The sequence below is a fragment of the Polypterus senegalus genome, chromosome 3 (genome assembly GCF_016835505.1).
Source record: "Polypterus senegalus isolate Bchr_013 chromosome 3, ASM1683550v1, whole genome shotgun sequence".
NCBI classification, from domain to species: Eukaryota; Metazoa; Chordata; class Cladistia; order Polypteriformes; family Polypteridae; genus Polypterus; species Polypterus senegalus.
This window is the reverse complement of record NC_053156.1, coordinates 113,150,385-113,167,224: the sequence shown is the minus strand read 5'-3', so window position 1 is coordinate 113,167,224 and position 16,840 is coordinate 113,150,385. Positions and strand designations below refer to the sequence as shown.

The following is a 16,840-nucleotide window of genomic DNA, read 5'->3' as shown; positions in this document are numbered from 1 at the left end:
CCATGATGTTCTACAAAGATTACACCACATTTACTGTCTGTTTCTTATCAAATTAACAGATACCTTTTTGCTGACTCATAGTTGTTTTGGAGATGAACCCAGTTCTTTGCAGCATCTCAACTGTTGTGACACTTAAGGGTCCCCACAATGTGTATTTCTCTTTAAAATTTATATGTTGCCACTTGGATACCTGATACATCAGTTTGACAGCATGTTACACTCATATACTGATGGATGAACAGAGATGTTCACTGCCTGCTGCAGAAACGTCAGTGTTTTGATTTCTCATAACTTCATACAGCAGAATACACTCAATAAATTAACATTTCCCTGACAGGGTTCATGCCTATTTCAAGAAGCTTTGCTAATTCATTGATTTTGAGCAAATCAGTCTTGGAATTACATCTAACAGTGAGCTCAGAATGTTGCTTAGTGTCAAACTTCTTCTCTCTCTCCACTTCACATGCAAAAAATTCCCTCAACTGACTGACCTACATTGACTTCCCATGTCTACTCCATATATATGTAAAGATTAGCTCATTTTTCTTCAAAACCGTGCGTGATTTACTATACATTTATATATAATTTTTTCCCTCTTCATTAGGAGAATACAACAATTATACTCTCACATTAATACAAACAATTTAATGTGAATAAGTAAAAAAAATATATTATATACAGTACATGTATATATAACAAAAAATTCCATCATGCACTGAAAGCAAACGAAGCACACTCCTAGTACTATATATAATGTTCATAATTCTGCTACTAACTTAAAAAGCACTACATTTTCATTACCTATTTATTTCTTCAGCATTAACGTTTCTGGCATTTCAGATCTTTAACAGATTTCCTCAATCTTGAAAATTGAAATAGAGGCTTACTTTGTTTTTTTAGCCCATGTTCTCTGACGTACCGTGTATAGGAGTGCCTGTTAGACACCATTACCATTAATGTTCAAAAATGCATGTTTTCTTTCCTTACATTTCAGGTAACCTATTCATATACTTATTTAATTCTTCCACTGACTACTCTACCGTCACTTCAATTCACTTTATTGTTTCAAAACTTTACATGTCTATCAATCCTAAAGTATAGTAGACATATTATTTGTTTTACTTTAAATCTAGTTTTAAATGCACATTATTTTCTTATCTGTTTTTGAGTATAATTTATCATATAGAGTAGGATAAGATAGGATAGGATAGGTAGAATTTATTATCACAGAGGGAAATTTTTTTTGTACAAAAAGTACAAAACATAAGGAAGGCATTGTCACACAGATACCAGAAAATAAACAAAGACACAACAACTGGCAACTAATGTTATAAGTACACATACTTGAAATTAGCACAAAAAAGAAAAAAAATCTTAACAGTGTACACCATAATAATAATTCAGAATTCAGGAGCATCCCTACAAGTATGTAAGTAAATGAATTTTAAATTCTTATAGTCCTGGGAATAAATTCTTAAATCTGTTTTATTTACCCCCAGAAGCCTATATTTGCAGCCTGGTGGCAAAAAAAATGAAATTTAATAAAAAGAGGGTGGCTAATTTCTAACAAAATGGAGTCAGCTTTCTTTTTGCCTTGTTTGTAATACATACTTGTTTAGAGAAAACCTGGATCTACCGCAATATCTGTAGTCCCAGAGACATTTAGCTATTAAAAGGAACAGTCACACTATAGAACAAACTAATCAATCTATCTGAATTGATTTCTACTGTACTTAGTTCTCCTTATGCACTCAACTGAAATTCTGCCTGCTTTGTAAAGTGCCTTGAGATGGAAAAACTGTAGGTTACTGGCTTCAAATCTCAGGTGCATTAACCATGTTAAGCTTGCATGTTCTCTTTCTGTCTGTATGGGTGTTTCTCTGGGTACTAAAATTTTTCTCTGATGTTGGGAAGATGTGTGGTTCATGGTAATCAGTCACTCTGAATATTCTATGCCCAGCATCAGTATGTGCATGTATATGTGTTAGCATTCCCTATTATAGACCGGAAGCCTGTTCAGGTGTACCCTTGATGGTACAAATTATATATCTCAGCCTACAAATTCTGAATTGGAGGAAAGACGTAAAGTTAATGAATAAATGAATAAGTGATAAAAAGTGAGTGAATATAAAAAGACAGTGCCTTGTTACCTGTTATGCACAATATTATATTGCATGTCACATTAAGTTAGAATTAGGACATATACTTACCTTGTGGAGTGAATTTTTAAAACATCGCTGAATTTTTTTTTATCATGATCTTGCAAGAGTCCTCCTACTGTCCATATGAGGCAAAAAAGAAAGAGTCTTTCAATGTGGAGTTGACCTCCTAAGCTTTGTGCCTTGTCATTCAACATGGCTCCAAGTAGGTTAGAAATTGTTTGAAAAAGGCCCACTTCTGTCAGAGGAATGGGGTACCTAAGAAAGTACAACATTTATAAAAATAATATTCTTAATATATCAACAAATTAAAACATTTTGTCTTGAGACTTACTTTATCTCCCGAAGAACATAGTTAAAAATGGGATCCAAAGCAGTGTTGAAAACTTTTGATAAAACCTAAATTAAGAAAAAGTGCAGTTAGAGCTAAGAACAGTTCTACATGTTTGGTGTTAAAAGCCAATGCAGTCAAAGTCATGGTAATGAATCTGTGATATTGATTTCCTGGATTTTTAATTGCATTTTAAGAATTTTCATTTGTACATTTCTCATTGCTGATACCTTTTTATCATTATCACAATGTCATAATTACAATGCCAGCTTTAGGATGTTTGGTTTTCTTAGGCACTGCCATTTTCTATTCAGTTTTCATGGTTTATTGTTCTTTTGCCTATTGCCAGTCACATTACAAGTAGATCATGTGATGCATTTTGTCTTCACACTCTGTCTATGTAAGATGGAAGCATGAAACAGTCAGTATCCTAGTGTTAGATAATCACTACAAACAAAAATCAAACCAAACATTGAGGTAATGTGAGTTAGGGGAGTGAAATCCAAATTAGTTTGGGGCAGAACTTAACAACCTCTTTTCTTTCAATTATCAATTATGATCTTCTCTTAGTGTTTTTGTTTTCTCCTATTTCTTTCCATTTTATTTTTGGTAATCAAACTTGTCACCTACTCCCTGGTTATGTTCTTGCCCTTCCCTTGTTGTTATATTCCATTCCCTAAAGTTATTTAATAAAACTATTATAAATATTTCCTTTTGTCTTCCAGGACATTGTGCCTCTTACATATCTTAACAGTCAGAATCTTAAAATGGTGATGGTTGTGCTAATTACTTACTGGCAAATGAAAGAATGCAGAAAGTAACTTGGCAGAACTTAAAACATTTTTCCTTCCTAAATGTTTATTGTCTCTTTTAAAACAAACTGGAATGTTAATAGAATTACCAGTTGTTAACTCTGCTGCCTTGCAACTGCAGTTCTCTGTACAAATTCTGCTTGGTCTATGCACATTCTGCCTATGTTTTTATGGGTTTTCTACATGTAGTCAGATCTCCCCCCACTACCAAAAGTCATACAAATTACATTAATCTATGTATCTTAATTGGTCTGGTATGAGTACTGTTTTTTATATAAGTATGTATTCTAATTTAAATGGGACCTGGTCTAAGGTTGTTACTTTGGCTGTTCCAGGTGTTATAAAATGGCTCCTTGCTTGTATATGTAATAGACTAAGCAGGTAAATAAATAGTGAATGGATTTATGAACTAGACTATCAATATATATTGTTCCTGTTTAAAGGAAGACTCTGCTGTCCACTATGCCACCATATGTAATTAAAAATGAAAAAAAAAAAACTGTCATTCTTTTTGCTTTTCTCAGTGTTTACTTTTATCATTGCAAATAAAGTAGTTAATTCAACTGTGAAATGCATTTACAAATAGAAAAAATATAGGTTAATTAAACTGTACAAGAAAACAAGGCTCAAATAAGCCACTAAAATGTCAGAAGAGCACAAAGTGAAGTTAACAGTTATCCCCCAAATATTATTATATTTACACTTTTCTTAAAGTGAATTTATTATGAAGCTTTCAAAGTATAATGTGTAACACTCATTAATGTTATCAACAGCATGATTTTATTTTATATTGGATAAAATATCCCTTTGCACAAGTTATCACACTGACAATATACTCCATGTATGAAAGAGTCAGATTTAATGTTTCTGCACTTCTTCTCTAGTACATTTTCCTTACTCAAGGGCTCCTCTTGTAGAGTAATTAAAGAAGAAGTTCCTTTACAAAGTAGGGGGAGATTTGGCAGGAAATCTGAATATATTGTTTACTAGGGCAAGGCAAGATTTTGCCCTGTCATTTTAGGGTGAGATGTAAGTTCTACACTGGGATGCTAGGGCAAGAAATGTTGACACAGTAGTGACTTTTTATTTACATTAAAAAATATTACTGCTTTTAATTAGGACAAATTTTTGATTTAAAAATTTGATTATTTTTATGATTTTAATCATCAAGCGATAAGAAGTCAAATAATATCTTCCATTTTTAAAACAAATGCAAACATTGCTGGTTTATACATACACTGTTTTCTTGCTCATTTCGTTTCATTAGCCAAGCACTGGCTAAAGGCCGCCATCCAGTAATATCACTGTCAATGTATAATATGCCCTAAAAAAAGATAAAAAAAATGATTAAAACTGAGGATTTTAGTATCTATACTAATAAAAGGCAAAGCCCTCACTCACTCACTCACTCACTGACTCACTCACTCACTCACTCACTGACTCATCACTAATTCTCCAACTTCCCGTGTGGGTGGAAGGCTGAAATTTGGCAGGTTGATTCCTTACAGCTTCCTTACAAAAGTTGGGCAGGTTTTATATCGAAATTCTACGCGTAATGGTCATAACTGGAAGCAGTTTTTCTCCATTTACTGTAATGGAGATGAGCTTCAACGCCGTGGGGGCGGAGTTTCGTGTGACATCATCACGCCTCCCACGTAATCACGCAGTACATAGAAAACCAGGAAGACCTCAAAAAAGCGCTCAAGAAAACATGCATTATATAATTGAGAAGGCAGCGAAACAATAAGAAGCGAGTTCTGCTACTTCGGAAACAAAGCACGATGTAAACCTACACTTTAAATTAAGTTCATAGACAGGCTGCCGCTGGCGTGTAATTTAGTGCCTGCCCATATAAGGCCGTCCGTCAGCGGCAATCCAATAGCAAACTGCCACGGGTAAATATTCACGGGTGAAGGACTGTGCTTATGGAGAGGAAGATGAGATGGTCAGGGTGGTGTTTGACACAAACTCAGCGAAACTGAGAGAAAGTTTTAAGTGCCAGGACTAAGGTAACATTAAATACAGCCATGGACATAGCACGAGATGGCACCAGCACAGCTGGGAAACTTCGATGCATGTACACCGAGTGGCTCACGTGAACTGACGCAGTGCACAGATAAAAAGCAACAGTTCCAAAGAGCTGAACAAAACCGAATTACACAATTGAAAAGGCAGCAAAAATATGAAGCGCCTGATAAGCATATTCATAAATGCAGCTACTGTGGAAACAAAGCACACGGTGGAAAAAGTCAATGTCCCGCTAAAGGAAGACAGTGTAAAAAACCCGTGCATGCAGTGTGTCAGGTCTCAGATAAAGAAGAAGACGAGCTGTTTATTGATGCAGTAAGAAACGAATCGATGAATGAAACCTGTCATCTTTACAACGATTGACAAACACGGAATGTAACTTGAACACAACACATCGTACAAATACGACCCTGATTGAAAGAAATAATGATAATCAAATCCTTGATGACAGCAACATTCAATAACACTCACAAAACAATTACTGTATATTGACAATCATGTTACGTTATTTTTAAAATGTTCCCTTTTCTATTTCATAACTTCTACTTCTCTACATGATACGCGGGTATATATTTAAATGTATATATATACCCCTATCTACAGTACATACTCAGATAGACAAGCCACATGCTGTGGCTCAATTGTAGAGTCTTAAGCCTCTAATGCCGACATTCGAGGTTCGATTCCGAGAGGGATGCACTGAGTATGTACGCGCTACTGATTCATTTTACCTTCGCATCTCCTTGGTTTGGGACGTATGAAAAATATTCGGTTAACGCAGAATCATGTTACGTTATTTTTAAAATGTTTCCCTTTATTAGCACAAGCACAGCTGAGAAGCTTCGATGCATGTACTCCATAACGCGTTAAAAATAACGCATTTAATCACACTTTCAATTCCAAGCAAACGGGAACTTTTGTCAATGCATCATTTCCTGGTACATCCATTACACTGATGCACACATCACAGCTACAAAAATGTTAGAGTCGGAATAAAGCGTTCCTACGACTGATCATTTCGACTTCCCGAAGCCTTGATAAAAGCATGGTTTTGTGCACAATGAAAAGCAAGCAAAATTAGATGCATTACAGAAAGCAGACTTTGTGGCTCTTACTGGGGATCATTGGACTTCCGTGACAGTTAGTAATTCTAATTACATCTAATTACAAAATGTTCAATGATCACACTGTTTTAGCCTAATGTACAAAATAATTTTGGCTAAGGTTACTCAGAGTTTAAAGATTAAGTTGGTCAAATTACCTTTTATGTTTCTGACTTATTTTTTTAAGAAGAAAACTGCACTTTATGTTGAAATTTTGGTTATTATTATTTAAAGACAATACTATTCTGAAAATCTACTTAAAGTACTTAAACTACCACTTTATTTTTAAGTCTGCCCAATTTTAACCAGGGATGATATTTTTGTTTCTGTTTTGAATTCAAATGCAGTTTAAAGGCTTTTTTTCAGAAATTAAAACAGCTTCAGTTTACAATATTCATGTACATGTCTATTATTTGATTCTGTCGCCCACTAAAACACTTTTAAATAAAAAAAAAAAACCATTTGCGATTTGGGGCAAATTTACGTGTCAGGATTACATACGATTAATCAAGATTAATTCTTACACAGCCTCTAATTAATTGGATTAATTTTTTAATCGAGTCCCACCCTAATATATATATATATATGTGGATATATATATGTAGATTTGTATATATAAATGTATATATACAGTATATATGTAGATATGTATATGTGTATATACAGTATGTATATATATGTATGTGTGTATATGTATATATATATAACTGTGTATATATATGTGTATAGATGTATATATATATATATTTATATATATATGCCAGCAACACTCATGACAATGACAAAACAATTACATTGTCAATCATGTTACGTTATTATTAAAATGTTTCCTTTTCTTTTACTTCTCGCTGCCAATCGCAGGTATTTTGCTATATATATATATATATATATATATACAGATATATATATATATATATACAGATATATATAAATATATATATATATATAAATAGATAGATATGACAACAACACTCAATATCAATGACAAAACAATTACATTAACAATCATCTTACGTTATTTTTAAAATGTTTGCTTTTCATTTTCATAACTTCTTTAACACACTACTTCTCCGCTGCGAAGCGCGGGTATTTTGCTAGTTCCTAATAAACGCTGGATACAACACAATAATTATGTGCCTTATAAACAGTGTGATAAAATCATCAATGTCCTTGGTGAAGTTTTACATCATAAATGCCCTCTAGTGATACCAGTTTTTTTGTTTTTTTTTTTCAAAATACTGAAATACTTTGTTATATGTCTAGGATCAGTGACTTTTGACGAGTGCTAAGGGGGCTACTATTTGGAAAACATTCCATTCTAAACTGTTTTTTTCTCTATAATTAATCCAAATCATACAGGATCATAGTGTTTTTATCACATTTATGGGTTGCCTGTACTCCTCTATAGATTTACTTACTGTTTGTGAAATGGATGAAGGTGTAGCAAGTTCAAGGTCACATGTTTCAAAAAGAAGATGCATGTTGCTGTTTAAGTGGATATGTTCTCCACTGCTTAGCTGCATAAACTAAATAATCCAAAAGAGAGAAGTTTGAGTTACACAAGAGCTCTAATATAGATTACGTATCATTCTAGCCTGAACAAGAAGCAGCAAACACCGAGACTGTGGTGACTTAACCAAGAACATACAGTTATGAATGTACAGTAATATTTCTGGTTCAATTCTAATGCTGCTGGTACTATTTCCAAAAGATGAAAATAACAAAAAAATAAAAAATAAAGTGAAAAATATGGTGTTTATATTTTTACATGTTGTCCCTTTTAGCACTAAAGTTCATTTTTCATAATACTGTATTTTAATTAGATTTTGTTAAATAGAAAAAGATGAAGCTCCATTGTGGCCTCAAATACTGTATGTAAACTTGATTCAAAAGTAGAATTTTGTATAAATGGATTAACAATAATAGACAAATTGCATTAAGTATACACAACACAAGGAATAATAATAGTATATAAAAATATTAACTTTCTAATAGAAAGTGGATGGATTGATAAATTGGGAGGTAATATGTTTCCAACAATATTAACTGAAATGTTTATATTTGACAGAAACACAAGCACTGGAATGAAATTCCCTGCTTTGCTTCAATACAACCTTTACATTTTCACTATTATGTTTGTTTTTAACTCTGAATTACCTTTTCACTTCCTAGTACACTACTGAAGTTGTCCATCCAGCTAGAGTTCAGTGGTCCATCAAAGCAAATCCAAGTATTGCTACATGTCTTTTAAAATACACAACACAAGTCAAACAGTTACTTCTTACAATTTTAAAGTTGCCTTAGACTATGACTAGAGCTCTAAATTGGAGAAATACTATCATATCATGTTGAAAATTTGCTGTTAACAACAATAGATGTGGGTCAACAAAAGATGTGGAAAAACAGAATGCAAGTATTAATACTCTGTTCTTACATTACATATAAATTTAGAAATATTGAATACATTTTGATTATGGGCCTCTGTAGGCCTAAATATAGGAAACTAACACGTTCATAGCATATGACAAAAACAAAAATTTGAAGGTAAATGTTGCTCAAAAACTGGCTACCTCCTGTGAATACTTGCAAGAACCTGTTACACATTTGCAATCATTTCATTCTTAGCCTAGAAAAGCAAACTATCACTATCAATCACTGAAATAAACTAAACACTTCTGTAGCCTTATCGGCCAGCCTAACAAAATGACAAGTACCGGTAACTGTGAAAGTATGAGAATCTTACTTATTACTTAATATAATTCCTAGACACATATTTTATAGAATAGAAACAAAAGCACACCCTAAAAGCTTTTCTCCAAGTGTATGTTATGATACCATCTATCCAGTTTTGTGAAGGTGGTTGGGAGCCAAAGAGCAAAGTAAAATCATCAACAGCTAGAGGGCTGAATTTAATCAGTTTATGAACATATGGCTCCATTTTATCAGCTACAGGAACACTGGATAGCTGAGGCTGGTTACCAGAGGAAATTAAACTAAGAGCATGTATCAGAGTAGTGATGCAAGAGCTCTTCCCAGCGCCTGGTGGACCAGCCACAATAATACCTGCAAAGAGAAGGTGACCACTTAGTACACTGACTATCAATTACACTTTACACAGTATTTCAAACAAAGAATTAACTCAGTATCTGTTTTATCTTATTACGAACACATGATTATACATTAACATGGCCCAGTTTTAGTTTAAAAAGGGAAAATGGAAACTGCAACACATTCAAGAAGCTGCTCCTTAACAACATCAAATTCTTAATTATAGTTGACTCAAACACGAACAGATTTTTTTTTTACTTTAATTTTTTGGATAGACTGGAATTATAGCAGTTTATGTCTGAACAGAAGCTTAAAGCACATTTAATTTCCTGGCACATATGAGTAATTAAGTACTTTAAAAGAAGTTGATTCACTATTTTTCAATACATTTCCTGTTTTCCTTAGCATAGTGTTGCCAGGAACCAGGGTTTATCTTGACAGCACTACACACTAAAACTTACTTAAATTTAGTTCAGTTTAAAGAATCTGATTAAAATGGATGAATCTTTGGGAATTGGGAGTAAACTAGAGTACATAGAAAAAAAATCTCATAAACACCTGGAAAAAGTTCTAATATTATGCATACTGTAATTGGGTTGGGAAAGAACCCCATAGCTTCAATCCATAAATCCATATACTTGTTTCTTTGGACATGTATGCAACCATTCATTGATCTGTTCATCTGTGTTTTAAGCCATTATTTTAGAACAGATTTGCAGGTGTAAAGCAGATAAATATTCTTAGTGAGCTGTAGATTTCTACATTGATTTTTATCAAATGTTTTTAAAGATGTATTAAGCAGCTTTTTAAAAATGGTCCTGCCCAGGCACATTATTTTTACCATACCTTGATTGACCTGACTCAGGGTAAAAAGTTGTTTCACTTTATTAACCCATGGAGTATGAGGGATTAGATTATTGTTCTTTGCTGCTTTTAAAATAGCTTTTTCAAGGCCATTTGGTGATGATTGAAAGTAGGAATCTTGATTAGACAGGTCCACAATATCACCAAAGACATCTCTTACAATCTGGCTAAACACCAAAAGATCCTGCGAAAAAGAAAAGAATTCATACAAGCTGTCCTCTTTCTGTACTAAATTTACAGAGAATTCAAGTTTAAATATCATAGTTACACATTTGAAATTAATTCCCAGACTTGTTTTTCAATTTTATTAATTTTGATTTAACATAATTTTCTGTTGTATGCTTTGCTTTATGAAATATCATTAGTGCCAAAATGAAATAAAGAAAAGTGTAATTATTAAATAAATAATCACAAGCAAAAGTACAGTGACATATACCTGTATATACTTTGTAAATTATTTGAAATATTGTGAAAAAAATACATCCCTGTATGTAAATACCTGTAAAAATATCAAATTATTCTGAAAAACAAATACATCATTTTATTTTATTTCGATAATGTACATTACATTTAATTACTGCCTCTTTATATTTGAAATAGCCATGATTTTTAAAAACTGTTATTATATAAAAATGGGACTTTACTGAAGGGCACATTCCCAAATGACTCTTTTAATGCCTGCTCTATTTACTGTATTTCAGAATGCCTCTTTTCATTATGTTTTCATCACTTGTCAATAAACACAATGACAACCTGGCTGAACCTGTTCCTATTAGTTAATTCTTTGCTGTCGATTACTTTTCTCCCTGATTATAAGTGGTAGGCTTTCACAGATCGTTAGCTTTACTTGCATTCAAACTGGCAACACAGAGAGGTAGTTAAAAGATGGGATGGTTAGTTTTAATAGAAAGAGGTTATTTAACTTATGATGCTATTCTGAGACAAATTGACAATATATTGGAAATGCTGAGACAGAGAAGTACTCTTCAAAATGTTGACCCTGATGCAGTAGTTGTTAGTAGTTTAATTCAGAGTGAGCATTATGTCCGCACAGAAAATGCCCATGAAGAACTCACATAGGTAGACATAAATGCAGAATGTTCAAGGCTGTGTATTGTAGGTGACATGCTTACAGATGGCCTTCTGGGAAGACATGGCACTCAATTGACCTTAAACTACCAAGAATCTCTTTACCAAAACAAATATTTTGAAGAGTACTTATCTGTCTGAGCATTCCCAATGTGCAAAGGGAACAATGTTGATGAGGAAGTGATTGGCAAGTATGGCATTAAGGAGAGAAGTGTTGAAGGGCAGATGATGGTTGACTTTGCAAAAAGAATGGAAATGGAGGTGGTGAATACATATTTTAAGAAGAAGGAGTAACACAGGGTGACATATAGGAGTGGAGGAAGCTGTACACAGGTGGACTATGACCTTTGTAAGACATGCAATGTGAAAGAGATTAGAGACTGTAAACTAATGTCAATCCAAAGCAACAGATAGTGCGGCAGAAAGGTGAAGAAGAGCATGCAGGTAGAATGGACAGGGTGGAGTAGAGTGACAGAAGTGAGTTGTGATAGAAGAGTAACTGCAAGAGTGAAAGTGAAGGTCTATAAAACAGAAGTGAGACTAGCTCTGTTGTATGGTTTGGAGATGGTGGCACTGATGAAAAGACAGGAGGCAGAGCTGAAGTGGCGCAGTTGAAGATACTGTGATTTTCACTTGGAGTAATGACAGTAGACATGATTTGAAATGAGTATATTAGAGGGACAACACAGGAGCAACAGTTTATTACTGCCCGGTAATAAAATTGAAAGTTGGGTAGTGTCATGCCCCCTTGTTAGGTTGTTGCAGAGTTGCCCTTTGGATGCGTGGATGTTTTTTGAATTCAAAATAAATGAAGTTATGATTGAGTCTAATTTCTTAAAAAAATATTTGTTAATGTATATGGCAATGCTTTGAAATAGGAAAAGCAGCTTGGAAAGGATGGTCATCTTAACAATGTTGATTTTCCTTGCTAATGTAAGGTGGAGAGTAGACCATCTAGTCCAGGGGTGGCGAACTCCAGGCCTGGAGTGCCGCAGCGGCTACAGGTTTTTTATTCTAACCCTTTTTCGAATCAGTGACCAGTTTTCACTGGTAATTAACTTTTTCCCCATCACTTTAATAGCCCTGTTAGAAGAGTTCAGCCCTCTGAATTGATTCCTTTCTTCATTAAATGACAGCCAAGCAGAAATGAGATGTGAAACAAGCTAACAGATGACCAGCTAAACTGGGGCTTCAAACTCCAACCAATTTCACTCCAATCACTTTCTAAATGAAATGCCAGTTCTTGCTATTAATTAAACCCTTTATTTAATTCCATGGTTTGTTGCTGCTCTCATTCTGCCACAGCACACATTTCGAAAACTGCTGTTTTTTTGTTCTTTCTAAGACAGGGATGGCGAACTCCAGCCCTAGAGTGCTGCAGTGGCTGAAGGTTTTCATTTGTACCATCTTCTTAATTAGTGACCAGACAGCAAAATATTGTTGAAAAAGAACTTTATATTTACTTGTAATATTTACCCCTAGATATTTAAACTAATCTGCTAAGATAAATGGGAATGTGTCCTGTCCAATATTATGTGCTTGGGAATTCACTGGAGAAAGCACGCTTTTATTCAAATTGATTTTAAGTCCAGATTTTTTGAAAATCTACTAATGCTTTTAGGACTGCTAACACAGAATGTTGTGGGTTAAATCTATACAGTGCCATATCATCTGCATATAGTGATATTTCTGTTCTCGGAGAACCCCCTTTATCTCTGATGCATTTTGAAAGTATATAGCCAATGGTTCAATGGAGATTGCAAAAAAAAATAGAAATAGCATTGCTCTCTTATAATGATTGCAGCTTAATTAAAAAAGAGAGAAACAGATGGCCGAAAAAGAAGTAAAATATAAAATAAAGTAATATATATATATATATATATATATATATATATATATAGTTACAGCAAATTTTATAAACGGTCCAAAATGCAAGCTTCATGTAGAATCTTCTTTACCTTGCCAAAACACTGTGTGACTCATGATTGTTTGTTTCACAAGTCGGGATCAGTTTTCTCAGCTCTTTATCTGCTTCATCCAGAAAACTAAAATGTAAAATTGATCTTCAATAACCCCTTTCAGTTTGGCAGGGTATAACAAGCTGTATCTGATTTCAGCTCTATGTAGGCGGTGTTTAATGCTGTAGAATCTGTGTGTTTAGCAGCTGTTGCAGGTAAGAAATGTAGGAAAATACAAATGCAGGTATTTAAAAAAAAAATCTCTTCTTTCTGTTGGGACATGAAATTTTGTTTGGCGTGTAGTTTCTCGAAATAGACAATTAGGCTTTTTGGTTTGGAGGCATTCAATCTATGTTTATGGTAGGCTGCACTGCAGAGATCTTGACGTCTGATTTAAAGTCCTCTCCAGTTATTTTAGAGAATAATTCAGCTATAAATATCACTGGATTTGGATTTTCCTGTTTTTCATGAAGACTTTCAATTCTGATGTTGTTCCTTCTATATCTATCTTCCAGTGCTGCCAGTTTGTCCACAAGCACTTTGCACGCTGATTTTGCAGCCATTACTTTTTCATCCATGGCAGAAGCCGATTGTTCATCTATTTCAATACGGTTCATGATCATTTGTTTAACATTTTCAAGCTAAGCAGCAAGTATTAATTATTAATTTTACTCTATAACTTTACTTGTATTTTCTTTTATTTTTTCATCAGTTTTTCATAGCATTTCTGTAAAAGTTCTAGTAAATTTAGTAATTAAATGTTGCTCCAGGTCCTTTATATCCTGATGGAGTTTTTCGTTTTTCTTGTTTAGGACCTTTATTTTGTTCTTTATTTCCTTCTTTATTTCACTATTGTTCTTCTTTGCATCTCACCTTATATCAATTATGTTCCCTCTGCACGCAGCAATCATTACCTTCAACTCGGAGAGTACGTTTTCGATCTTCTCTGATCTCTGTAGGCGTAGGTTTGAGTTCAACAGGAGATGATGTGGCAGACTCGCAGGAGGAATCAGCTGAAGTAGACAGTGAAGATGAAAAGGCCATGCTCGGCTCCAATGATCCTCCTGGAGTTGATGAATCCTCCTTGCCTGCCTCACTTGCAGTTTTGCTCCCACTAAGGCTCTCGGCTGGAGCTGATGCTGCCATGTCAGGTCTGTACCTTCACCCATCTGTTCCCGGTTAGTCTCTGGGAAGCTGTACCATGAACTTGAGGCTGGATTAGACTTTGATGGGGCTTTTGTGCCTTATCCTTTTCATTCTGAGCCCTTTGTTTACTACTCATGCTTATTTGTACTTGCATGTAGCATTATTAAATCCACTCTGGATGAATAAATACAGGATATCTCCAAATGATATATAAAAAAGGTTAAAATTACACCACTCCTAACGGAGCTCCCCCCTACACATTCATCTCTAACAGTGGACAAGACCAAAATCCTATAGGTATATATTTAGTATATGATCTTGGTACATGCTGCAACAGCAAGCCATTATACTGAAAACAGGAGTGATATGCATATGTCTTGACTAGGTGAATATACAACAAATGAATAATTACATGTAAATTATATTAAAAAACAAATATGAAAATATGCATGACTTACATCTCCTTCCATCCTTGGTGCTAGACATTCATGAAGGGTCTCTCCTATTAAAGCATGCTCTAGTCTTGCCACGGGGGTCATGGCATTAGAGCTGGCTGTCTTCCCTCTTTTATCTGGACTCTGAACCATCCTTAGACTAAGAGATGGGCCTATATAGTTAGACACAGAAATGTGGTGTTTAAATTACTAGAAGAAGCTACTTTCATTAACAAAACATCTTGTAGCCCAGGTTACTACAGTATATAGGTTAAGGACCTCTATACACTTTAAATAGCCCCTGGGCTTTATTCAGCAGAAATAAATGAAAGACACAACGAGCCTTGGATGCCATTACAGAACTTGCACTGGTTAAAATAGTTAATGATGTGTGGGTTAATGGTTGGTTAATTGGTTACACAAACAACATATTTGTTCTTATTCCATTAAATTTGGGCACAGCATTTGAAACTACAGACTACAGTATTTTCATTAATAACCTTAGTCAATGGGTTGGTCCTCTAGGGTAGTGTTTTAACCTGGTTTCAATCTTATAAACAGGCAGAAAGCTTTTGTAAGTTTTGGTGATTGTATGTCATAGGTCCATAATACCTTATATTGTGTACCAAAAATACCAATTCTGGGATGGCTGTTATTCTCAATCTGCATTCTCCCATTAGGCTAGATTATTTACCACCAGGTGGACAGGCGCCGATTAATGCCCAGGCTGTAGCCTAGGGGCCCCACATGTGCAAAGGACTGGGATTGGCCAAACTATTTTTAATTATTTTGTTAATTTACTAAAAGAAAACTGCCTCCCTGATGCTCATTGGCCAATAAGGAACATTTTAAATTTAAACAGCTGACTGGGTAGATATGACCCAGTTAAAGTTAATTTTGTTCTGAGTTCATACCTCACCACTGTGTTAATCTGGGTAACTGGACAGCATATCTGCAAAATGTCTGAAAGAAAATATGATAGTGGAGCACAAAAACGAAAAGTACAATGACTGAAAGAACAGTGTAACCAAGAACTGCTAAAGAAAATACCTAAATTGACTGGATATTTCAAGGCTGTCAATTCTTCATCCAGTCAGCAACAAAATGCTGATCCAGAGGATAGAGACTTTGAAAGGCTTTTCAGATACTAGATGATTGGCACACGCACTAGCAATAAAAGCACTGCATTAGAACTATGCCAGAATTCAAGAGTCACTTCAAAAGTTAGCCAATGACCCGAACCAAAACCTTGCTGCTCGGGATGAAGCCAGGACACGCTACACGAAAATGGAAAAACTACAGATTTCCTTTTTGTGTAACATGTGGCACTGCATACTGCAATGCTTTTACAAGAGTAGCACTGCTCTGCAGGCAGTTGATTTGGATTTATGTAACGCTGTTGATCTCATTAGCTCATTTAGGAATTATGTAGCTAGCCTGCGAGATGATTTGGACAACTTTGAGAGTGGTGCAAAGAACATGTCACCAACTGTGTTCCAACACTACAAAGTGGACACACAGAGGCACAGAAAAAGGAAAAAAACAAGCAGATGAATCCACTGAATCTGACTGTAAGCGATCAGGCCGAGACAAATTCAAAACAACAGTTTTTATCGCCGTCCTAGACTAAGTTGTTGCCAAACTGGATCGGAGGTATCACTCCTACAAAGACACTAAGCACACATTTGGATTTTTGAACAATATTCTCTCCATCTCTGTAGAAAACTTCGAACTGGAGCGGCTAATCTTCAGAAGAAATATGTGGGTGATCTGGAGGAAGATTTTGTGGACGAAATTGGACAATTCAGAGAATTTATTGAAGAAAACAGGGACATCTCAGCAAGGTCACTGCTGCAACTTATACGAGG

General features: G+C 34.7%; 1 protein-coding gene across 1 annotated transcript in view; it reads right to left on the bottom strand.

The window, feature by feature from the left end:
• The window catches only part of LOC120526593 (dynein heavy chain 5, axonemal-like), a 259,504-nt gene that overhangs the window by 87,077 nt on the left and 155,587 nt on the right, over positions 1–16,840 (bottom strand). The window contains exons 48-56 of the mRNA XM_039749755.1: positions 14,997–15,145; positions 13,836–14,033; positions 10,328–10,529; positions 9,234–9,496; positions 8,591–8,677; positions 7,852–7,959; positions 4,540–4,626; positions 2,494–2,558; positions 2,211–2,417 (exon numbers count right to left, since the gene is read on the bottom strand). Coding sequence (XP_039605689.1) covers positions 2,211–2,417; positions 2,494–2,558; positions 4,540–4,626; positions 7,852–7,959; positions 8,591–8,677; positions 9,234–9,496; positions 10,328–10,529; positions 13,836–14,033; positions 14,997–15,145 — 1,366 coding nt within the window. The remainder of the gene's footprint in view (positions 1–2,210; positions 2,418–2,493; positions 2,559–4,539; positions 4,627–7,851; positions 7,960–8,590; positions 8,678–9,233; positions 9,497–10,327; positions 10,530–13,835; positions 14,034–14,996; positions 15,146–16,840) is intronic.